We start from the raw sequence: 26,801 nt of genomic DNA, 5'->3' as shown, positions 1-26,801 counted from the left end.
TATAGGAGAAGACTCAGAGCTATTATCTTGGCAAATGGAGGCTGCACAAAACATTACATTAATAATAATAATAATTCATTTTATTTTTAAAGCACTTTTCATTCAAAGGAATCTCAGAGTGCCTTTAGGGGGTCCATTAAGGGGTGCCAATAATGGACCCTTCCGCAAACTCCGCCCCCCTTAGCAACGGTTGCTATATCAGTCAAGCATTCACGTTTCCCAGGTTCTCAGCATTGGTATGAATGGCGTGGCAACATGTTTTCAACCGTGTCAATTTCAGCTCTACCCAAAGAAATCACAAGCATTTTTTGGAAAAACGGCAAGATCTCAGATCGAAGCAGGCAAAAGGGTCTGCAATATGCTTATATAGGCTACAACCACGACATTACATGCCGTGTTTGTAGACAGACAAATGCTAAGGCTAACAGGTTCATGCCAGCTATGTTTATGTGTTCTAATATCTACACAGTCGCCGCTACGCAAACATGTAAGGTGGTAAAACTGAATCGTATTTTAAGCAAGGGTTTTCTCACGTTTTCGATGCAGTTTTTAGCGACATAGCTCCTTGGAACAAACGTAGGTGCTTCTGTTTACGTTGCTGACATTCAGCTGATGGGGGGGGGTCGTCCACATTGTTTGATCCACAGCAGGCATTTCTCTCTCTGGGTCTTGGGTTTCGGGAAGGGATAAAATGTTACCCCTCCCTCCAGCCTTTTTGGATATCGGCTGTCAGAATTACACACTCCATAAGCGCAACGTTTCATTTTCTCTTCTCGAGCAGACGTCTCTCTCATTGACTTCCATTCATCAAAATGGCTCGCTTGACTGAGGTCCCGAGCTCAGTAACCGTTGCTATGCTATGATTGATCAGTTACCGTTTTGGGGAGTGGTTGCGGAAGGGTCAATTGTGGCACACATGTTTTGGGGAAACATATTTATTTAATGTCAATGTTTTTTTTTTCTTTTAATAATTTTACTTCAATGAAAAGGTAAGATTTTTGTGTATATTTCCAGTGAAAGACTGAGAGGATAAACAGCAAAGACATATCTTTTTATAGCCTGTTTAACTCATATTCACTAGGGGTGCCAATATGTGGAGGGCACTGTGTGTATATATATATATATATATATATATATATATATCTTATATACAGCCGCGGAAAAAATTAAGAGACCACTTCAAAATTATCAGTTTCTCTGGTTTTACTATTTATTGGTATGAGTTAAAGTAAAGTTAACATTTTAGTTTTATTCTATAAATTACTGACAACATTTCTACCAAATTTCAAATAAAAATATTGTCATTTAGAGCATTTATTTACAGAAAAATGACAATTGGTCAAAATAGCAAAATAAATGGGATGTTTTCAGATCTCGAATAATGCAAAGAAAACAAGTTCATATAGATTCTTAAACTACACAATACTAATTTAACTTAGGAAGAGATCAGAAATCAATATCTGGAAACACCACATCTTTTTTGTTATTTTGACCATTTTTTTCTGAAAATAATGCTCTAAATGACAGTATTTAGTGTGCTTTATTTATTTATTCTCCCCGTTTTTCTTGCAGCTAACTACGCCTCGCCCGATTGAGATAGAGACGCCGTTCAAACACCGAAACGTCCGGCCCGAAACGGTGCAACCCGCTATATCTTTTCGTGGCGGTACTCCTTGCCACTCCTTTTTTATTCCTCTTTTTCATCACATTTTTCCCCATAGACTTGCATGGCAGAACTCTGTGCCATTATGACATCATAATAGGGTCATTAAACTGACTTGCACCTGTGCTTCACTGACACCTCTCACTGACACCTGCGCCAAGGCTCCTCTTGTCTCTGTCCCTCTCCATTCAACTGTATAAAGCGGGGTTCACACTAGACTAATTTTTTAGAAAAAAGCGCAGCCTTCAGCGCCTTTTGAGCTCTTCAGAATTCATGGATATCATGTTACGTCACTGTCTTTTAAGCACCGCCATATTTGTGTCTGATGCAAACACATTACGGTCATAACCTACGGTCACAACTCAAAGAAAGTTCAAAACGCTAGGGGATATGTTGTGCTGTTGAATGTGACAACCTAGATATACAATTACTAAAGATTTAGGGAATGACTGACCTGTTAAGTGAAATGCAGCACGTTGATACAGTCATAGTAATGGCTGTGTATTATCAAAGCTATATAGCTACTATCTTGAGCTAGCTACAGTGCTAGCAGTCAGTGATGGGCAGTAGCGACGCTACTAGCTTAACTACATTTGCCAGTAGCTTGGCGGTAGCGTCGCTATTTATAAAACCAAGTAACTTTTCAGTAGCTAAGCTCTTTTACTGATCAAGTAGCGAAGTAGCGTCCTCGAAAGCTATTTTCTCCTGCACATTTCGTTTCCCTGCAGCCATCAAACACACACAAATTAAGAAGACAGGATGTTTATGGGTGTCACGGGGTGACATTCAATGGGGGAGGAACCAACACGCCCGGGAATTAGGGTCTTAGGGGAGCACTAATACCGTGGCCCACTGAACATAAAAGGTAAACAATAGCCGGGTGGTAGTTTGGCAAACTAGCTGCAGCTGTAAGGCAGGGAAAATCTCCGCTAGTCATTAGCTAACCATGCGAGTGGAGTACTTTTAAGCCACAGGTTACCAGCAGCAAAGGGCGGACAACCCACACGCTAACGGTCCCTGCTCTGACTGTCGTACACCCACCTGCCTTACCCACATTATTACCCTGCACAGCCAGATCGTGGAGCTTACTGCCCGGACTGTTCAGTTTCACTGTGGACATGAGTTCCCTGTGTTGGGTTATTGTTCAATTAATAAATCTAAGCATATTTAAGCCTATATCTGACTGTCAGTTGTGTTGATCACTAAAAATGCATTGACTTGGCTTGTTTAACTGAAAAGTAGCTACTAATGTAGCAAGCTACTTTTGACAGGTTTTTGTTACTTAGCTTGCTACATTTTCATGAGGGGTAGCTTCTGTGTAGTGAAGCTGAATTTATTGTAGAGTAGCTTGTAGCTTAGCTCACTACACATATCAAGTAGCTTGCCCATCACTGCTAGCAGTAATAGCTAGCGAGTTGTTTATGTTCACAACCCACAGACAGTTCAAAAGGCCCGGGATATGTTGTGCTGTTGAATGCGACAGTCACCAAAGAAAACCTAGATATACAATTGATACAATCGTGAATAGTTGCTGTGTCTTAGCACTCTACTGAGCAAGCTAAAGTGATAATAGCTAGCGAGCTATTTAGCCTTCACCCAGGGCTTGGCTACAACTCGTTAGCCAATATTGGCACTCTTGCCTGCTCAGAAGAGTTTCTGTACGCTTGAAACCTCCGGTTTATGGGGATGGATTATGTACAACATAAATGTCAATATCGGGAAAAGAAAGTTGGGGCAGATGCTTTGCAAAAACACAGTTAAACTTCGTGAGCGGTCAAGACACTTTATTTCTGTTCGAGATACACGATGTGGCTACAGCGGAGGCGGTGGCAGAAGACCGTAAATGTAAGTATCAGCGGTAATTAAACACTGTACTGATATTAAATGTACTACTAACATGCCATTCTCAGATTAATGCAAGTGACATGACATTGTGGAGTTAACGATACCGACAGTTTGCATACCTAGCTAGGTAGCATTAGATACCATTAGAGCTTATCAATTATGCTAAACTAGCTGGATTAACAATGGATATCCTCAGTTTAAATAACGGGTTAACATGACAACGCATACGTTTGCCCGTTAACACATGCCTTCCAATAATTACGATAGTTACGATACTTATCTAAGCTTGTCCTTCTAGAAATAATTGTAGCTTTCAATCATCTTTGTGTGTTTTGTTTTTGTCGTGGTAATTTCACGTGTCAGATGAGGAAGAAAAGTATTAACAGTCTGAGTAATGTAACCAAATTTGAAGCATCGATACCTAGCTAGTAAACTAATTGCAGTATGGACTATAGGACAGGCTACGCACAACATTAATCAAGCAAAAAATAAATGAATATGTGACTGGTTTGAATAGCCTTGTCTATTTGGGCAAATGTTATTATCATTGACACCACTTTCAACTGTCAAAACTATCCGTCTAGCTAAATCTGTTGGTTATGAGATTTCACAGCATTTCATATGGAGGATATGTGGTTGATTTAACTCTTAGGCCAGCTAGGCATAGTAGTTGTATTGTGCCATCAAATCATTTGAATTTTCAAAATCTAGACTCATTGATTAACACAACCTTTGGAGGAATAATTACACCCTATAAGAGATAATGTCGCTTGGAGCCTATTTTAAGACTTCTCCAAGCTAAATGTAACACACTAGACCCTTTCACAATAAACAAGCAAACAAACAAACAAAAACAGACACTGCATGAAATGTGGGATTTACGACAGTCTTCGACCCTGTGTATTGCCGTAGAAGCCCACATTGGTGTGAAAGCCCCCCCACCCCTTCCCTTGGCCAGGCCTTGGTTTTGTTATGTTAATGAATTGACCTGGATTGAAAACAACCCCCCCCCCCCCCCCCCCCCCACCCGTCACTGCTTCACTGATTTAAAAAACCTGAAAGTCACAGGTTTCGATCCCCACTAGTGGCAACCATGGCCCAAGTTGCTTAACGACTGTTAACGACTCTTAATGACTTATCAGAGTAAGCCTGACTGTATAATTACATGCCAGAAACGAATCTCAAGAACATTACGGTGAAATAATAATATATAAGTTAGGAGCATTACACATAGCCTAAGTTAAAACTTTTAAACACATAACACCATAAACATGTGAGATAATTCGACAAGAGACATTGAAAGACAGCTAACTCACTGCTTCGTCAAATAAGAGAGATCAACTATATATATATCTGGAAACCACTTACAGATTCCGATTAGCTAAATTTGCGTCTGGATGGAAAGGTGTTATCTTTCCCCATCCCAAACATGCGATCTACCGTGGAAAACAGAAGGCAGGCGATTTTTTTTATCAGTTCTCACCACACAACGACGTCTCATCTTTGCTCCTTGAATGTCCAGTGGTGTAGTCCAGTGTATACGCAGGTTTACGGAGTATACCCACTTATTTTTCAGTCAGCATTGGGTATACCCACTTCTCAAAACAGGGTGTTTATCCTGTGCTGTATAAATAAATAAAGAGTATACCCACTTCTCCAGGGACCACTACACCACTGTGAATGGTATGGTGTTATTGAAACTTACTACGTGTAAAAAAGACTAGAAATTGAACGTTTATTATTCGAGTCTAAAGTTTCTAATGTTGCCTCGGGTGCCTTTACGTAAACATAATTAAAACGTCACATAAGTCCACTAAACAATTCCCAATTCGCTGGCTCCAGTAACAGAAGAGAAATACCCCAGAGGGGGGAGGAATGATAAACCAGGTAATTAGTCGCACCGACTAGCTAAATCCTTACCTTAAAAGGTGGCTAAGCGGTTAGTAACAGCACCATTAGGTACATCGTACCACTAACCTGAAGAGCGCAGGTTCAAATCTCACGAAGCTCGCGTAAAATCTACCTGAAAAGACACAGGTTTGATACGTACGAGTGGCAAACATGTCCCAAGTTGCGAAATGACTATCTCAATATCAGAGTAAGCCCGACTCTGTATATTTACATGCCAAAAGTGATTCTCAAGAACATTACAGAGAGGAAGCTCCGGAATATGAGTGGAACAGCCTCGAAAGTACATGGGAACACACAAACTCTGAAACTGAAAGGCAAAGCAAGATTCGTGATATCCCCGAAATCAAAACCCTAAAAACAGAAGTCTGAAAACGGAAGGTGAATCAAGAAATGTGATAACCCTGGAGCAAAACCCTAAAGACAGAATATTAATTAAATTATTATCGTGTACATTTTAATTTCATTTTTATGGGGCAATAGCTGTAAATGGGAGGGGATACGTTTTGTCAGTTGAAAGCTGACCTATAGACAGAATCTCATTCCGTCTCATCACAAGACGTTTTAATTAAATTCCTTGTCGTTTTCAACCAATGGCTGCAGCAGGGTGTGTGTGGCTAGACTGCTGACAGTCAATATGCTAATAAGAGCATTTCGCACCTCTGTCAGCTGGAGGTGAGAATGCTAAACACATCGGCCCCCCTCCCCTCGCAGGTTCCTTCCCGGGAAATTCCGTCCGTATGCGGCAGACGGATATTTCGGGGGAATGTCCGCGATCATCCAGGAATGGTGATCATTCGCAGCTGTATCACAGCGTATACGGGCCCGATGATCTTGCTTTTCGTGCAGTGAGAACAACAAAGATACCCTCATATGTCAAAACGTCAGTGGAGCCAAAATATAATGGTTGAGCTTGGTTGCTTGCTAAAATATATTGGTTGAAAACAAAAAGGTGTATTCAGTGTCACTGCAGATGGTTACACTGGAAGGCTGGCAGATTCATCCTACAACCTGCATTCAACGTTGTACTGAACACAGAAAACACAGTACTATACAGATTTTGTTCTCAGATATCAGTCTGTGAGGCCCCTCAACAACATATGCGCACTCGGCCACTGCAGTTGCTTGTGCTTGATGGCCGCAACAGAGCAAGCACACTCTCGCAGTTCGTTCACGAAACGCATTCTAGTTTTTATTTGAAATTCAGTAGAAATGTTGTCAGTAGTTTATAGAATGAAACAAAAGTGTTAATTTTACTCAAACACATACCAATAAATAGTAAAAAAAGAAAACTGATAATTTTTAAAAAGTGGTCTCTTAATTTTTTCCGTGGCTGTATACCCTCCTATGCACACATCTGCTAGCAACATTCTATAAACAGATTGGTAATGTGGTCAAAACTAGTTTCTACCAACTTAGAGTGATCTCCCGCCTCAAAACCTTCCTATCTCATAAAGACCTGGAGATAGTTATCCATGCCTTTATTACATCACGGCTGGATTATTGCAATTCCCTCTACCTCGGTCTCCCCCAATCCTCACTCAGACGTCTACAGCTGGTTCAAAATGCAGCTGCACTTCTTTTAACTGGCACCAAGAGGCGTGAGCAAATCACCCCCATTCTGGCCTCCTTGCACTGGCTCCCCATTCTTTTTAGGATACAGTTTAAAGTTTTATTATTTGTTTTTAAGGTACTCAATAGGCTGGCCCCAGCCTACATCACTGACCTTGTACAGCCCCAGTCAGTCCAAAGGTCCCTCAGATCCTCTAGCAAAGGGCTTCTGCACGTGCCACGCTCACGGCTCAAGTAGAAAGGTGACAGGGCCTTTGCTGTCGCCGCTCCACGTCTGTGGAACCAGCTCCCTCAGGACATTAGATCCGCCCCCTCCATTTCTGCCTTCAAGTCTAGGCTAAAAACCCACTTTTACTCCCTGGCCTTCCTTTCCCCCTAACTGTTCACCCCCTGTTCTTGTCTATGTGGGGTGTCCTGTTATTGAATGTTGTTGCACTTTGTATTGGATATTAGGACTTATTACCCAGACGAAGACAACAGTGCTGGACTAAATCATGGATCATTATAAAATGGATCATTACAAAATGGATCATGAATCATTACAAACTATGTTGTTTTGTATTTGCCTTAAAATGCATGGTAAAACAACAGAAACCTCTTAAGTGCTCAAGGGGTTCACATACTTGCAAGCGGCACTGTATGTTAGCTAGGCCTGTGTAAAGTGATAGGCCTATGTAAAGCTATACCCATATAACATTTAATTCATGGTAGCCTATGTGTAGGTAACATTATAAAGGTACATTATAAAGGACATAATGAGATTAATATATGGAGCTAGAGCACTAGAGGACATAATGAGATTAATATATGGAGATAGAGGACAAGAGGACGGACATACCGTAAATCCTCAAACAAAGACCGGGATTCAATTAGAAGCCGGGATCCAGATAGTAGCCGGGGTCGTGGTCCATACGGACGAATAAAGGCCGGGCCCCGAATACAAGCCGGGGGTAAAATAAAGTAGCTTATATTACTGTAGCCTACCAGCATCAGTCCGTCGGCTCAAAGTAGATATCACAATTTAATTGAATGCATTTCACAAATACATGTTCTCCTCCTGTTTAATATTATATTATATAATATTGTTGGCTAATTTCATGGGCTGTTTGCAATAAAAAAAGAAATTTCCCCACGAAGGACTACTAGGCAAATTTGTTATTGTTCATGAAGGCGCGTCTGGCAATTTGTTATGGTTTAGCCTAAATGCACATATCGTATAGCCTACTGTTGTTTATCTGTAATGTTTTAGTTGGCTAGGTTACTTTTTCCAGAAGGGATCATAAAGCAGTAGTAGACCTACGTAACTTTAAATATTAAATTCAAAGAGATGGTGTACGCTGATTGCTGAAGAACATTCGGGAGAAAAAGCAGCAAAGAAATTTGACATTGACCCGAGACGAATGCGATAGGCTACAACTAGCAGGTGGAGTTAGAAAGAAAGTTAGGCTGGATATCAAACCAGCTCGTTGAATATTGTTTTTTTCAGTCTGCGAAAAGCATAATAGAGTGTCTAGAAAAATTATTATAATCAAGGCTTTGGAATCTTTTACTCCGTGACTGACAGTGGAGACCATAACTCTGATGTTTATTTTTACGTTGACACCGCACATAAAGCGTTACGCGATGTGCAGGCAGTGTTGAATGCATATGCAATGAATTATATTAGCCTACTGCAATTATGCCCATAATTTAAATAATAAAATTCTATAACAGAAGATAAGTAAGAAATAAAGGCCTGCCCTTAATACAAGCCTGCCCCAAATAAGGGCCGGTGCGCTGTGCAGCCTAAGTAAATACAAGCCCCGGCCACAATTTGAGGATTTACGGTAATTAGATTAAGTTGAGTTTGTGATTTGCATCTGCGATTAATCAATTGTCCAGTTAATTAAGAGGAGGAGATATTTTTTATAAGAGAGGTTATATTATGATCTCTGTTCTCACCTATACACTAGGACCATTGCAAATGCAGATGACTGTGATAAAATTGTTCCTCACCATCATAACCTTCTAGTGCAATGAATGGGCATTTTGACATCTGATCACGCCCCAACCTGCACTACTATCTAAACTTACAGATGAAAGATTTTGAAAGGGCTTGTTTGAACAAAATACTGTCTACCTACGAACCAATGATACTGTGTTTTTTTCAAATTCCTAAAAGCCAGGGTTCTTTTACTCACAGGATCTTTCATTCCAGCACCATCTTTTCCCAGCCCGTCCCCTCTTTTCCATCCCATCTTCTCCAACATTTTCCTGCCTTTGTTGACCTCGCTGATCTCACTGCAAGAAGAGTAGGGAGCAACAAGTCATGGACAATTTAAAATGACAGCTATACATTGTTAATGACAGCTAACAGTGAGCAGTAGTGATGCGCGGGTCGACCCGTGACCCGCGGATATCCGCGGGTTACCCGCGGGTCGGGCGGGTTTGGGTTCCATATTTGTAAAATATTGCCGTTGCGGGCGGGTTGGGTCTATGACTGACAAATTAGCTGATGATAATCAGGCGGCAGTGTACTACCTAATTTTTAGACATTTCTATGATGAATAATGATGATCATCGTTAGAATTACGAAGAAACACAGGCTACTAACTAATGCGGATGCAACACACCACAATCGGTTAAACACATGAGAGTTAGGCTACGAATAGAGACACCACAGTAACGAATACATCCATTACCACACGCTAACTAGTAGCCTAACTAACATCCATGTTGCTAACTACACATTTTACACATAACATTCACACATTCTGGGAAGGACATACACGCCAATGTCGCAAATGCAGAGGTCCCTTTCATTAATCGTTCAATGTTAGCCAATTTAAGTTAAAAGAAGACCTAAGTTCATCTTTCTAATAAATCTAATAATATCACATATCTAATAAAGTTCTCAGACCTGATGTCAGATGTTAAAGTTTCGGCAACTGTTGAAACGCAATTCCATGCGATTTTCTGCAAAATAAATAACGAGGCAAAAATTGATCTTTCAGTTTCTTTGTTGTTGTTTGGTAGGCCTACTTAATCTTTCATGAAATTGTATCACAATCTCTACTGCGAATCTAGCACAACGCAGTGTCTTGAATGAGTTCTCTTTATTTTCCATTTAGGTTCCATGGCAATATGGACTCACTGGCATTTTTATTTTTTTCGCGGGTTGGATCAGGTTTGGGTCATTATCAGTGCATATTATTGCGGGTTGGGCGGGGCGGTTCAGATCTCCTAACGGGTCGGGTTGGGGCGGGTGTAAAAAAAACCTGACCCGCGCATCACTAGTGAGCAGTGTATAACAACTGAACAGGTAATGTAAGTAAAATGATATAAAAGAAAACACCCCAAAAGCTGTGTGTCAAAGGTACTCACACATACAAAGAGGAAGGAGAATCATCCCTGTGGAAGGTTCCCTCACTTCCAACCACCTTTCTCCTGGTCTTGGCACGGTCCTTATACAAGGGGTTACTGAGGGCCTTTACGTCCTCAAAGTCACTGTTCTGCTTCCAACACAGAGAGGATACAACAGCTCACAGACAACATCACTTACAGGAACAGCTACAGAGTGCATGATTGTGTAAGGGGAAATGCAAAATGTTTTTTATTTGTGACCAGGGTTAATACAAACCTTTTAAAGAATTATCCCGCCAAAGCCTGACTCAACAACAAATATTAACAGGACTCCCCGCCACCCTTCTATCTCTACCAGGCCGGCCACAAGCAGATGGGTCCCCCCTTATGTGCCGCGGTTCTACCTAAGGTTTCTTCCAAATTATGACCGCCGCGCGAGAGCGGAGTCGGAGTTTTTTTTTCTTTTTCAGCCGGCTGATTTTCTGTCAACGATTCCCGGGACACTGAAACACCGGGGTGCACTACATTTGGTGGGCATGTAGCCCCACTAGATTAGCGTGGAACCATTGATTTTCGTTTTGATCCGTTGCACCCCCGTCGGACTGGAACCCTTTTAGAGAGGGTGGGGCGATTCAGTTTTCTGTGAATAACTCGAAAACCGTAGGGCTTAGGAGGACCACATTTTTTTTGTATGTTGGTCTTAAGAGGCCACGTCAACCATTCCACTACCACTTATGTCATGTATAGCGCCACCTAGTTACAAATGAAAATCGGAGGTGTGAGATCATTATGACACCTTCTGACAGCACGTTAAGTTTCGTGGAATTCCGTTCACGGGGGGGCATGCAATAAATTGATTTATATGATTATACACCAACTGACCTGTAGGTGGCGCGACACAGTTTTCTTCAAATATCCCAAGAACCGTAGGGCCTTGGAGGGCCAAATTGTTCTTGTATGTTTGTGTCAAGGGGCCATGTCAACCCATACCATAACCAGTCATTACATGTATAGCGCCACCTAGTTAAAAATTAAAAAGCAAAAATGATGTGTTTTAATCGAATATATGTCAAAGTGCCCGAAAAATTACCAAATTTGCCAGGGACATCAAGCCTGTAACCGTCCATCTTCGGTCGAGTTTTTGTCCATGGATGGAGCAAAATGGCTCTGTAGCGCCCCCTAGAACATTGCAAAAAAACCTGCGCATTGGGGTTATTTTCGCGTAGCTTGATGGAATTCGGTACACGTCTTCATCATGCTTGGACGCACCAAAAAGTCTCTTGCACCATGGTGGCAGGTCCACAGGAAGTTGGCCATTTTGAGTGGAAGATGCATTTTGACGGCGTTTGCACACCTCGCATCTGATTGAACTCCTCCGACAGATTTAATGGTAACGCCTTGAAATGTGGTCAGGCTACTCTTCAGCCATGGGCGACTAAAAGTTATATTGGATTTTCTCATTAGTCGGAAGGTGTGGGCGTGGCAGACCCTCAAACTTTGCCAACTTGTTAGTGCTTGCCACAAAACACAAAGTCTCTTATAACTCAATCGCATATATGTCAAAGTGCTCGAAAAATTACCAAATTTGCCAGGGACATCAAGCCTGTAACCGTCCATCTTCGGTAGAGTTTTTGTCCATGGATGGAGCAAAATGGCTCTGTAGCACCCCCTAGAACATTGCAAAAAACCCTGCGCATTGGGGTTATTTTGCCGTAGTGCAACGGAATTCGATACACGTCTTCATCATGCTTGGACGCACCAAAAAGTCTCTTGACGCCATGGTGGCAGGTCCACAGGAAGTCGGTCATTTTGAGTGGAAGATGCGTTTTGACGGCGTTTGCACACCTTGCACCTGATCGAACTCCTCGACAAATTTAATGGTAACGCCTTGAAATGTGGTCAGGGTACTCTTCAGCCATGGGCGACTAAAAGTTATAGAAGATTTTCTCATTAGTCGGAAGGTGTGGGCATGGCAGACTTTGACAACTTGCCAGTGCTTGCCACAAAACACAAAGTCTCTTATAACTCTTGCGTACATTGTTTGATCCAGAGAAAATGTCTTAGGGTGGACACTGGATCCAACCCAAACGCGTACATATGCCTGACTGATATCACCTATAGCGCCACCTGTTGGTGGTTGGAAACTTCACTTTGTTTCCACACCTCTTTATGTGACCTGTTTTAACAAACTACATTGCAAAAGAAGAATATACCAAAACAATCCACAAAAAAGTAGTACACAAAACATTATATAACCAAATCAAAATCTATCACAAATAATTCCTTTAATACATAAAAATGACACACAAACCAATTTACACACACAAAACACATAAAAACACACAAACACACTGACAACCATGACTCATTCTGTGCCAAATATTTTATTTTATTTATTTATTTTTATTAAATATTTTGTAACGCTTTGCGTTACGTCTAGTTTTTCTTGCTCCTGTCGCCATTATGCTGCTCTAAAGGGGGTTCAGGCTCTGTGCTCTGTAAAGCACCTTGAGACCATCTAGTTTTTTTGATGCTGTACAAATAATTTTGTACAAGATCACATTAACTAAACTTGTTTTTTTTTGCTTTTGAAAAAGTCACTATGAAATGATTGATTTACAGAACAACACAGACCCTCTATTAGATACTGCACCAAAGATGTGCACTAGATCATTCCCCTCCTTTTTTCACAATCCCACACCCCCAAACAGCTGCTATGACTTCTATTATCCTACTGTGCTATTAGCCTACTTTACCACATGAATGCCATCAGTAAGTTGATTTAACCTTTTGCTAAACATGCATTATATAATTGACCCAGAATTGACAGAAACTGACCTTGAGACCGTATTTGACCTTCATCTGTTTGAGCTCTCGTTGCCTCACCAACTCTTTGTCTTCTCCCACAACATGACCTAGAGAAAGATGTCATCATACATCAACATCAAACCTGAATGTCCTAAATACTACATTTGAGACGGAACAAGTGAATATGACTTAACCTTCTGTAGTGGAGGGGGCAAATCACCATATTAAGGTTGTTGCAAAGTCACATGTATTTTATATTTATTTCACGTTCATCTACTTTTCATGGAAGCAAGTTATGGAAATATCTGTATGTACGGTCAAAATAAACGGTCTTATGGACTTACGGACGTAGTTATGGCTAGAATATGTAAAGAAACACAAGTTAAATATCTAAGGTCTTGAGTACAAAAGAACAACAAAGTTGTTGTGCTACCAATTGAACGTGCGTAGCACATTTAACCTATTTTAGATTATTTTAAATGTTCATGGATTCATTGGAAGGTAGATGCTTTAGGGTCTCAATCAATGGTATTATCATGTTGGGATGATAAAGTAGCATTATGCTTTCAATGAAGATTCAAGTCATAGCTCCTGACTACAGAGGGTTAAATACAAATATCAATGTATTCATGAATGTAATGGACAGGGTGAATGCTCATTTGATCCCTCTGCCTGAAACATTTGAATGTGAATGTGTCTACCAGTGTGTACGACGTGATTACCTGAGTTCTGTTCTTTGGGATGTCGGCTGAGATGTGCAATGATCTGTCCAGGCTCACAGCCATCACAGGTGTCTGTTCCTGGGTGGATATGAAAGGAGAGGACAGTTTCTCCAATTTTTACTTCATCCCCGTGACTGAGAGGGCAAGGTTCACAGCGAACTTTGGGCTACCAGAGAACAGAAAGGCATTATGAGTAAAACAACAACCACCTTACACTGTTCTAGAATTATCTTTACAGCTTAATGTCTTAGTAAATAAAAACTGCTGCACCAAATGCGAAAAGGAGATAATACGTACTATGTATATATACAGGTGCATCTCAATACATTAGAATATCATCAAAAAGTTGAATTATTTCAGTAATTCTATTCAAAAAGTGAAACTCATATTTTATATATGTTCATTACACACAGACTGATATATTTCAAGCAGGGATTAGAAACGGTTCAAAGAACGAAAACGAAAACCGGTAAAGAACGAAATTTTGTGAGGAACGTAATCGAAAACGGGAACAAAAACAATTTCAGCTGTTCCGGAGTGAAAACAATATTTTCAATTTTAAATAACCGGTTAATAACGTTTTTTTTCGTTCCAAATAACGTTTCTTGAAATATTGTGGAAATAAAATTATTGTTAAAATAAATCTTGAAATAAAGTTTTATTCCGGAAGTGATGGGCTTGGCTACCTGCCCGCTAAATGTTACCCAGACCGCCTGGCTGAAGTGAAACTACTGTTGACACTAGCGGCCATGTTTGCGTTTAAATGGTCCTGCAGCCTGATTTCATGTTGCTGACTGTCGGAAAGGAGGAACCTTTTGTACGGAAACAAATAAAATTGAACTGCAAGGTGATATAATGTTGTTCCATTATTGACGTTGGAACGGGCGCATTGCATTTAACCTACAGGCTACACGCACGCACCCGAATAATGACAAACATTAAGCATGCACGCACCCCCCCCGCATTATGACAAACAGTAAGCACACCCCCCCATGACATTTTTGAAAAGAACGTTATTAACCGTTCTTTTATAAGGTTCTAACCGGTTATTAATATGAAGAGAAGCATAGGAACACTGGAACGGAACAGAAAAATAACGTTTCTGGTCAGAACGAAACGAAATAAAAAATATTTCGTTTTTAATCCCTGATTTTAAGTGATTATTTCTTTTAAATTTGATGATTATAACTGACAGCTAATTAAAACCCAAAATTCAGTATCTCAGAAAATTAGAATATTACTGAAGACCAATAGAAAAAAGGATTTTTAACACAGAAATGTTGGACTAATGAAAAGTATGAACATGTACAGCACTCATTACTTAGTCGGGGCTCCTTTTGCATGAATTGCTGTAGCAATGCGGCGTGGCATGAAGGCAATCAGTCTGTGGCACTGCTGAGGTGTTATGGAAGACCAGGTTGCTCTGATGGTTGCCTTCAGCTCTTCTGCGTTGTTGGGTCTGTTGTCTCGCAAACTTCCTTTTCACAATACACTATAGAATCTATGGGTTTTAGGTCAGGCGAGTTTGCTGGCCAATCAAGCTATTGGTCCTTATACCATGGTCCTTAACCCAGGTACTGGTACCTCTGGAAGTGTGTGCAGGTGCCAAGACCTGATGGAAAATGACAACCGCAACTCCATAGGATGGTCAGCAGAGGGAAGCATCAAGTGCTCTAAAACTTCCTGGTAGACGGCTGTGCTGACCTTGGACCTGAGAAAACACAATGGACTAACACCAGCAAATGACATGGCACCCCAAACCATCACTCACTGTGGAAACTTTACACTGGACCTCAAGCAACTTGGATCCTGTGCCTCTCCTCTCTTCCTCCAGACTCTGGGACCTTGATTTCCAAATGAAATGCAAAATTGACTTTCATCTGAAAAGAGAACTTTGGACCACTGAGCAACAGTGCAGTCCTTTTTGTCCATAGCCCAGGTGAGACGCCTCTGACGTTGTCTCCGGTTCAAGAGTGGCTTTACACAGGAATGCGACAGTTGGAGCCCATGTCCTGGATACGTTTGTGTGTGTAGGCTCTTGAAGCACTGACTCCAGCTGCAGTCCACTCCTTGTGAATCTCCCTTGAATGGTCTTTGTTTCACAATCCTCTCAAAGATGTGGTTATCCCTGTTGCTTGTGCACCTTTTTCTACCACATTTTTTCCTTCCATTCAACTTCCCATTAACGTGCTTGGATACAGCACTCTGTGAACAGCCAGCTTCTTTAGCAATGACCTTTTGTGTCTTACCCTCTTTGTGCAGGGTGTCGATGATCGTCTTCTGGGCAAATGTCAAGTCAGCCGGCTTCCCCATGATTGTGTAGCCTACTGAACTAGACTGAGAGACCATTAAAAGGCTCAGGAAGCCTTTGCCGGTGTTTTGAGTTAATTAGATGATTAGAGTGTGACACCATGAGTCTTCAATATTGAACTTTTTCACAATATTCTAATTTTCTGAGATCAGTCTGTGTGTAAACAATCTATATAGTAGCTCCGGACGCTACTTCCTGCTTGCTACGCTTGCCACTGTGTCGTGCTGTCTAGCCCCGGAAAGCTTATCTGCTTTGTACTGCTAAGTATCCCAGTGTCTGCGCTCACTATCACTACCTTTCACATTACATCGAATTTGGGAATTCTCTCTCTCTCCCCCCCCCCCCCTATTTCTTGTCCCTCTCAGCTAACGCTTAGCTGGCCATGGCGTCTTGTTCGACCCTTGTCCGCTGGCCATCGTGTAATAGCTCGTGTAAGAGCTTCTAGCTCGCCCGTGTCAACATCGCAACTCAAACCACCCGATAATTGGGTTAACGTAAAACGAGGAAGTAGGCCTAGTAGAAGACATTCAAAGCCCGTACCACACCCGGATCCCATCCCAACTTCAAACCGTTTTTCTCCCCTTATTACCACCGATACTGATGATAAAGTTCTCGTTATTGGTGACTCCTCCCTGAGGCATATTCAACTCGCAACCCCGGTACAAACAGTGCACTGTATACCGGGAGCTAGAGCAAATGACATTGAATCCCACTTAAAACAAATCGCTGGTCGGAGATTTTCTAAAATAATTATTCACACAGGCGTAAACGATGTCCGCCTACGGCAATCGGTTACCACCGAGCGAAATTTTATATCGTTATTCGCTACCGCAAAACAAATGGCAGACTCTGTAGTGTGTTCTGGCCCTATGCCTATCAACCGCGGCGACGAAATGTACAGTAGACTATCGGCACTTAACATCTGGCTAGCAGAATGGTGCTCACGCAACGACGTGGATTTCATAAATAACTGGCCTACTTTTTGGAGGAAGCCAGGGCTATTACAGAAGGATGGCATCCACCCCTCTAAAGAGGGTGCTAGCCTCCTTTCTCAAAACTTAAAACACCACCTAGTCCAAACGTACTTCTGACAACCAATAACTAGAACCAGAAGGCAGACCTATTACCCCACACTAACTCCTGCTGCACCAGTACATTCTCTGCCCATATTAAACCACATACAAATGGCATATATACCCAGAATATATAAGCCCAGCGCAACTCACACTAGAAGAAGCATTAATCAGGATAACCTAATAAAGATACAAACCTTATCAGCACAAAATGAAACTTGCATAATATTAAAACTGGGCCTTATTAACATTCGGTCCCTAACATCAAAAGGTGCACTTATCAATGAGATGATAACAGACAACAACATCCAAATACTTTTCCTAACTGAAACCTGGCTAAAACCAGATGAATTCATAGCCTTAAATGAATCTACCCCTCCAAGCCATGTTAACTGCCACATCCCCCGCAGCACTGGACGTGGAGGTGGAGTTGCTACAATTTCCCTCGCTAATCTATGCATTTCCCCAAGACCTAAATTTAAAGTTGTATCATTTGAAGTCCTCGTACTTCATCTTATGAATCCGAACTCAAAAGCCACTAACCCGGTCACTCTTGTGACACTATATAGACCACCAGGTCCCTACACTGAATTCTTATCCGAATTTTTCTGATTTCCTATCCGCCCTGATTGTTAATTCGGATAAAATCCTGATAGTGGGAGATTTTAATATCCACATGGATAATGAAAATAATAGCCTTACAATTGCATTCCAATCACTGATAGACTCTATCGGGTTCTCACAGCATGTAAACACACCAACTCACTAGCATAATCACACCATTGACCTTGTATTAACACATGGCCTAGAAATTGACCGCCCTATAGCTCTACCCCAAAATACTACCCTCTCGGACCACCACCTAATTACATTTAATATGAAATTAGAACTCCGTCCAACACCGGAAATTACACACTTCTACAGCCGTTGTCTATCCGACAGGACTACTGCTGAATTTATATCAAAACTACCCGTCGCCCTCACCTCAGCTCCTACCGCTGGTTAAGTAAATGGCATATGCACTTCCCCACCTTATATCAACCTACTAACTAAAGGAGTCACGCATGCGTTGCATTCAACCCTCGACGCTGTTGCACCACTGAAAAAGAGATTAAGAAAACTGAAAAAACTAGCCCATGGTACACTGATCAGACTCGTGCACTCAAACGAACCACACGAAAACTAGAAAAAAAATGGTACTCCACCAAACTTGAGGTATTTCTCATGGCGTGGAAGGATAGTCTTCTAAGATATAAACGTGTACTCTCTGAGGCGAAATCAGCTTACTATTCTTCGTTGATTGATAGTAATAGAAACAACCCAAAGTTCTTATTTAACACTATTTCTAGGCTAAAAAAAAAACAGAACACAATCGAACATTCGGTTCCCATCATCTTTAGTGGTAATGACTTCATGACCTTTTTCAATAATAAAATCCTCAAAATAAGAGAACAAATCCAAAGCTTCCTCCCCCTCTGTGACCTTACACCCCTTCCAACATGCGCCAAGGCAACACCCCTTCAACCGGGTGCTATCCTTGAATTATTCGCACCCCACCGACCTCCCTGAATTAAACTCCTTGATCCTCTCATCTAAATCATCAACGTGCCTACTAGATCCTATCCCCACAAAATTACTTAAACATGCACTTCCCTTATTAAGTGAGACATTGCTCAATGTAATGAATAACTCACTTATCTCAGGCTACGTCCCACAATCTTTCAAAATAGTAGTGATAAAACCATCTCTTAAAAAACCTAACCTTGATCCCGATAATCTCGCTAACTATAGACCCATATCTAACCTTCCTTTTTTGTCAAAAATACTTGAAAAACTAGTTGCTAAGCGACTTACTTCTTTTCTACAACAAAATAAAATTGAAGAAACCCTCCAATCCGGTTTTAGGGCCCACCACAGTACTGAAACGGCCTTAGTCAAAGTCTTAAATGACCTACTAATCGCATCTGATCATGGGTGCACCTCAATATTAGTTCTCCTAGACCTTAGTGCTGCTTTCGACACTATAGATCATCTGATCCTGTTACAGAGACTTGAACATCACGCTGGCATCAAAGGCTGTGCCCTATCTTGGTTTAGATCTTACCTCTCTGATCGCCATCAATTTGTTCATGTCCATGAGAAGTCGTCAAATCACACCAGAGTAAGCTACGGTGTCCCACAAGGCTCTGTCCTTGGACCACTGCTCTTTTCCCTCTATATGCTACCCTTAGGTGCTGTCATAAGGAAACATGGCATTAACTTCCATTGCTATGCTGACGACACCCAACTCTACCTATCAATGAAACCTGATGAAATTGTACATCTACCCAAGATAGAAGCTTGCCTCCATGATGTAAAATCTTGGATGACTAACAACTTCCTGCTCCTCAACTCTGATAAAACTGAGGTTATGCTTGTAGGCCCCGATCAACTGAGAACTACACTATCTACCCATTTACCCACACTCAATGGCTTCCCAACAACCAACACTAACATCAAAAACCTTGGTGTAACTATCAACCAAGACCTCCTACTTGACTCACACATAAAACAGATCTCAAAGACATCATTTTTTCATCTACGCAATATTGCCAAAATTAGAAAGGTCCTATCCCTCCAAGATGCAGAAAAACTAATCCACGCATTTATTACTTCCCGCCTCGATTATTGTAATGCTCTCCTGTCCGGATGCAGCATCAACACAATAAAGAGCCTCCAACTTATACAGAACGCTGCTGCTCGTACACTCACCAGAACTAAAAAATATGAACACATCTCACCGGTACTCGCTTCTTTGCACTGGCTCCCCGTCAAAAGTAGAATCGACTTCAAAGTACTCCTGCTAACATATAAATCCCTAAACGATCTGGCTCCAAACTACCTCAAGGAATTAGTCGTCCCCTATTGCCCTCCAAGGCTGCTCCGTTCCCAGAGTGCAGGCCTCCTGGTAATTCCAAGAATATCAAAGACCACAATAGGAGGGAGAGCCTTTAGCTACCAAGCCCCTCTCCTCTGGAACAATCTCCCTGCCTCCATCAGAGCTGCAGACACCGTGCCTATATTCAAATCAAGACTTAAGACATTCCTCTTTAGTGCATCCTATAGCCAAAAGTAACCGCGCCAACAAACCAATCACCTGCTGTACCAGCCACCCAGACATATCCGAACACAAATTAAAATATTACTTGCATTTAGTACCGCAACATCAAATGTGTTTCCTGTTTGCCGAGTGGATGCATGTACGGCCCCGGCAAACAGATCACAACAAAAAACAAATTAAATTACTACTTGTAATTTAGTACCGCAACATCAAATGTGTTTCCTGTTTGCAGAGTGGTTGCATGTACGGCCCCGGCAAACAGATCACAACAAAAAACAAAATGCTCAATGCCAGAAAAAGTAAACATATCTAAGTACCGCAATATGCAACAGGCAAACCGACACACAGGTGACATGTCCCTGGTTGGTGAAATGATTCATCTGTGTGTTTGTTTGTGCTGATTCCCGACTGACAGACCTGCAGACTGATTCGTCATTTCCTGTTTGTTAGATGGATCAGGAGGAGCCTCCTGGGCCTGATCACTCCCCTCCTCAGCCCGCCCCGAAACGCCCCTGCAGACCGGCTCCAGAGCAACACCAGCATCGCCCACGCCGCCCTGCTCCCCATCCTGGGCCCTCAACACAGTCATCATCCCCTCGACGACTTCCCCCGCTGGATGTGACGACCACCACTCTGGTCATCGGCAGCTCCATGGTCTGAGATGTCCACACCCCCCCTTCAACAAGCGGCCCCTGCAAGGTCCACTGCCTCCCCGGAGCCAGGCGTGTTCCAATCGCTGATGGAAGTGGAACTATCCCTCCCCACCCCCACCACTCTGCAAGTAGTCTCTCTACCTGGTCTACCTAGAGAAACCCTCGGCCAACCGCACCCACCGCCACTGCTTTGCCGTACACCTTCTCTACCCAATACCCTATGCTAGCCTTTATATACAATATACATTATTGCCTCCACCGAAATGTTTCTCTGTCCCTACATCCCTTACCCCTGTAACAGTAACTCTATTGGCACAGTAATCTGGTCTTGTCTGTATCATGTATTTACCACCAGATGTATGTATACATATGTCCAGTGACCAAATGCTGGCTGTGTATTGCCCCTGTTGCTTCCTTTCCCCTTCTGCCACACAACCCTTCCCCTTCCCCCCTTCCCCCTGGTTCTGCTAAAGGTTTCTTCATGCCTAACAGGGAGTTTTTCCTTGCCCCTATTACCGTTGTGCATGCACTAAGGGGGTTCATGCTGTGGGCTCTGTTAAGCGCCGAGAGGCAATTGTATTGTTATGGCGCAATACAAATAAAATTGAATTGAAATTGAATTGAATTGAATATCATATATGAGTTTCACTTTTTGAATAGAATTACTGAAATAAATCAACTTTTTGATGATATTCTAATTTATTGAGATGCACCTGTATTATGTTATATGATTACTTGCCAAAACGAAAAAATACTTTTTTTGACTTAATTGTTGCCCATTCAAAGCAGTGGACTTTTTGCAACATTTTGAGGAGCCGTATCGTAACTGTTGTGTCTTCCTGTGGGCTATTAAAACATCAATGTCTAATCACCCAAAAGTCATAATGTTGCATAGGTTCACAGGTCCAAGAACTCACAGCTAATTTGAGAGTTGATGATCTTGGCAAACCTTCTTCAGCTGTTAAGAACTGGTGTATTTCAAGTATAAATTCAATGTAATAGAAATAATTGCAATCCATATGGAAGACTCTTATCGCTGAATAGTTGAGGTCAAGACACAGGAACAATGAAAATGGTTTAATTAATACTATTTGAGGACATCAATATGTGGAAGGATTTTGTAGTCTGGTACTGGTAAACTGTCGACGACTGTTTTTTATGGGAATATGCTCTGGAGAAGATCATCAGAGAAGCCTGCCACTAAAAATGTCTTTATCAATTCAGTGAGCTGCATCTTACCTGAAAGATTCTTTTGCCATTGACGACAGTGCCATTCTGACTTCCGAGATCAACCAGCATGTAACATTGTTGGTCAAGGTCAAAGTATACCTCGGCATGTGACTGAAACAAGACAAGAAAAAAATAGGAAAAATGTCCAAAAACATACCCCGGTCAAAAGTTTGGAGTCATCCAGAGATGTTAAAAATGATTTAATTTAACATTGCAACATTAATCTCATCACACAAAATCTGCATGACATCTCGTATCCCCCTCACTCCCTGGTGTCAACATGCACAAGGCAAATGTACAGCATGGGGATATAACTGGGCAGGTACAGGAAGAGCAAAGTTTGGGCTAGATGACAGTTGGAAAGAATGGGGTAAGGCTACACTGCTATAGAGGAGGCTGACGGTAACCAGCTTTGTTCATGAGCAACAAAAGGACACACCACAAGCAGGAGTGAATTTTACATTTACATTTAGTTATTTCGCAGACGCTTTTATACATCAGGAGCAATTAAGGGGTTCCTTGTCTCGCTCAAGGACACTTAGACACTTGGTAAGGAGGAGTGGGGAATCGAACTAGCAACCTTCGGATTACTAAACGACTCCTCTACCTTCTGTACCTTCGGATTACTAAACGACTCCTCTACCTCCTGTACCACTGTCGCCCAGCAGTGGCTTCTCACGCAAAGCAAGATCAATGGAAGAACTGGCATAATGTGGATTAAAGGATGAACTGCATAATGTTGATTAAAGGATGAACTGGCATAATGTTGAGGAGATGATGGACTGGCATAATGTTGATTAAAGGATGAACTGGCATAATATTGAGGAGATGATGAACTGGCATAATGTTGATTAAAGGATGAACTGGCATAATGTTGAGGAGATGATGGACTGGCATAATGTTGAGGAGAGGATGATGAACTGGCATAATGTTGATTAAAGGATGAACTGGCATAATGTTGAGGAGATGATGGACTGGCATAATGTTGATTAAAGGATGAACTGGCATAATGTTGATTAAAGGATGAACTGGCATAATGTTGAGGAGAGGATGATGAACTGGCATAATGTTGATTAAAGGATGAACTGGCATAATGTTGAGGAGATGATGGACTGGCATAATGTTGAGGAGATGATGGACTGGCATAATGTGAATTAAAGGACAAACTGTCATGATGTGGATTAAAGAATTAACTGGCATAATGTTAATTAAAGGATGAACTGGCATAATGTTGATTAAAGGATGAACTGGCATAATGTTGAGGAGAGGATGATGAACTGGCATAATGTTGATTAAAGGATGAACTGGCATAATGTTGAGGAGATGATGGACTGGCATAATGTTGAGGAGATGATGGACTGGCATAATGTGAATTAAAGGACAAACTGTCATGATGTGGATTAAAGAATTAACTGGCATAATGTTAATTAAAGGATGAACTGGCATAATGTTGGGGAGAGTATGATGAACTGGCATAATGTTGATTAAAGGATGAACTGGTATAATGTGGATTAAAGGATGAACTGGCATAATGTTGATTAAAGGATTAACTGGCATAATGGGGATTAGAGGATAAACTGGAAAGAGATGTGGCCTATAGATGCTAATGAGGGTACTGGCAAATAAGGTAAAGTGCAGGATAGGAGATAACACAAATAATAATTTGACTACATTTTGTATCAACAGTGGTTTGGCATCAACAAACTTCTATGTTGGAGCAGAATAGTATGTTTAAGCTTTGTCAAATATGGTAAGCTTTGTCAAATATGGTAGCCTCACTTCTTCTTTGGTGAAAAAAACAGTCAAACTGTCTTTCACCAAATCACTTTCACAGTACAACCCGTTTTATGGCTATTAAAAACAATCCTAAAATTGTGTGCTCTGCCTAGAAGCTTCCAAACACACTGAGAGTCGACACTCAAATAATTTAAAGCTTCCTTCATCAACTAATCTGCTGGTGCAGTAAATATAAGCAGTATGACATGAATATTATCTATAAAAGCTAATTTAGTATCCAGAGCAGCATGGGGAAATGCTAGCAAGAGCAACAGTTAAGACCCATACAACTTTCCTTTCGAGACTGTTACTGTTTAGATCATATCTATGTAGAACATAAGTATGCTGAGCCGACACTGTTTATCAAAGAAAAGCACGAGATTGGTAGACACCCACAAGATCTCAGATGGAGAATTCTTGAGTTGAATCTAGCTACAGTGTTAAATGGGGTGTTAATAAAATGATGACAGATGACAAATTAATTATACCCAATGTTCAGCTACAATAACATGTGAGCACTAGGCATGACATCTTTCAGAGAGTTTTTCTAAAATCAATGAAGATAGCTAATAACATGCAGGTGTCATGATCCAATAAGCATCACTTACTTTGCTCACTTCAACCTCTGGTATTCGGACGGCATGATCCAGGTCCTTCTCCCTGTATAAATTGTTAAACACACACATTCAAAACAATACTAATGTCCCCAGTCTCGAAAGGTCCATGTTTACATTAATGCCACTCACTCCTGCTCCCCTGCAATGGAATACTGTTCTATTTCATATTGGTCAACACGCCACAGTGGGTCTTCCTCCCACGAGGGTGAGCTGTTAGGAGACGGAATTACAAATCAACTTATCCCCGCTACGTGGGCGCAATTAGTCCCTATATACACAGGTGTGCCTGCGCTGCCACTTCCTCTTTTCGCCTCCTAAACGAAGTTGAGCAGAGATGTACGTAAGTATTTTCAAATTACTAGAGAGAAAGAGCCATCTGATCGACCTCTTCTCTTGCGAAAGAGTAAGTCACATTTGTTTGGCAGTATCATTGTTTCACGATATCTCGTGCCTGTAGTGACCCTGCGTTTATTAGAACGTGGTCTTGGTTTTCTTTTCGCGTTACTGGTTAACGCACATGGTCTAAATTATATTTATAATAGTCATTGTTGTCATTAATGGTTATAATAATAATAATAATAATAATAATAATAATAATAATAATAATGATAATATAATTCGTAATTATTATAATAATTATTGTTAACTGTTAAGAGTTAAATTACATAGCCTCTGAGAGCCTCCTTGTCCGGGTGGGCAAGCGCTGTTCAGGCTAACCCAAGTATTGCTTAGAGAGCCTCTTTGTCTGTGAGTGCAAACGCTGCTCAAGCTGATTTTGCCTAAGAAAGCCTCTTTGTCCGGGAGGGCAAACGCTGTTCAGGCTAACCCAAGTATTGCTTAGAGAGCCTCTTTGTCTGTGAGGGCAAACGCTGCTCAAGCTAATATGTTGGAAGATGAGGATAACCACCCCTCACTAGTCCCACCTAGTGGCCAGGAGCCACGAGATGGAGGTGGAGAGGCTGAGAATGAGGGGCAAAGGGTAGCTGGCAGGAAGCACTCCCGTAAGCGTAAGCATGTGGAGGGGCAGGTGGAGCAACTGCAACGTCAGATGCAGGCGATGCAGGACGCATTACATGGGCTACTGCAAGACCAGACGCGGCCACAAAATCTGGCTGAGCCACCGGCTAGACGCTCTCATCGCTGCCCTGATGAGCTGTCACTGGCAGCCTCTGGAACGTTTGACACAGAGGGCTTTGACCCCTCTGATTCTGAGTTGAGTGAGGATGCCTCACAGACCTCTGACACAGTGCATCTTGATCCATCAGACAAGGCGGTAATTGCTAGAGCAGCAGAGCGGGCCAAGCTACCACCTGTGGTCTCAAATGTGGGAACATCTGTGTTTGACAGAGGGCCACGGTGTAAGTCGGAGGGGCTTCCCATCCTTCCGGATTTTGTGGCAGAGCTTCAGTCCTCCTGGAAAGCTCCAAGCTCTGCTTCCCTGCCAAAAACTCAGCTAGCTAGCTTGGCTGGTGCTGAACGTTGCGGCCTGGCGGCAGCTCCGGTAGTCGGCCCCACATTCGCAATGATGGCGGGTGCATCGGTGAGGGCTGATAAGGATTCAAGCATTCCAGACAGACGCAGCAGGCCGGTGGATGCTGCGCTGCGATGAACATATCAGGCCTCTGCGGTGGCGGCAAGGCTGTCATGTACAAGCTCCCTACTCCTGGTTTACCTGGAGGGGCTGCTGCAGGATTTGGCAGCCTCAGCACCTGGTGATGAGGTGTCAGAGATGCTGCGAGTGGTGGATATGCTGTTGCGGGGAACCAGTGCACGTGATCTCACCAGGTCAGTGCATCAAGCTGGAAGGTTTCAGCAGGCAGCCGGTTTCGGGCCGGTTTCGGCAGGCAGCCGGTTGAGTGCAGCCCAGCGGTGTTGGGCTGGTCCGCAGCAAACGGCGGCTCAGGAACCAATGGCAGGTTCAGGCCGGGCTGGTCAAGGGTTTTTTCGCCAGCAAAGGCCTCCCAAGTCGGGAAGGGGCCACCAAGGTGGTCACCAGTCCCGTCCATGACGGTGCGCACCCTCCGATCTCCCGTTTCACACCTCAGCACCTGGCTTGCTGGCGCCAGTGTACTCGCTGCCCATGGGTGTTGGGCACGCTGGAGTCAGGGTACAATCTACAGTTCAGAACCAAGCCCCCACGGTTTCGGAGGGTTGTTCCCACCCTGTTGAAAGACGACTCAG

At 42.2% G+C, this 26,801-nt stretch overlaps 1 protein-coding gene across 1 annotated transcript in view; it reads right to left on the bottom strand.

Moving 5' to 3' along the window:
- The window catches only part of aggf1 (angiogenic factor with G patch and FHA domains 1), an 89,902-nt gene that overhangs the window by 10,271 nt on the left and 52,830 nt on the right, over nt 1-26,801 (bottom strand). Inside the window, exons 9-14 of the mRNA XM_080847137.1 lie at nt 24,612-24,663; nt 22,237-22,338; nt 13,861-14,026; nt 13,169-13,245; nt 10,352-10,479; nt 9,169-9,268 (exon numbers count right to left, since the gene is read on the bottom strand). Coding sequence (XP_080703263.1) covers nt 9,169-9,268; nt 10,352-10,479; nt 13,169-13,245; nt 13,861-14,026; nt 22,237-22,338; nt 24,612-24,663 — 625 coding nt within the window. The remainder of the gene's footprint in view (nt 1-9,168; nt 9,269-10,351; nt 10,480-13,168; nt 13,246-13,860; nt 14,027-22,236; nt 22,339-24,611; nt 24,664-26,801) is intronic.

The sequence above is a fragment of the Sprattus sprattus genome, assembly GCF_963457725.1.
Source record: "Sprattus sprattus genome assembly, chromosome: 11".
NCBI lineage: Eukaryota > Metazoa > Chordata > Actinopteri > Clupeiformes > Clupeidae > Sprattus > Sprattus sprattus.
This window is presented reverse-complemented; position numbering and strand designations above follow the sequence as displayed.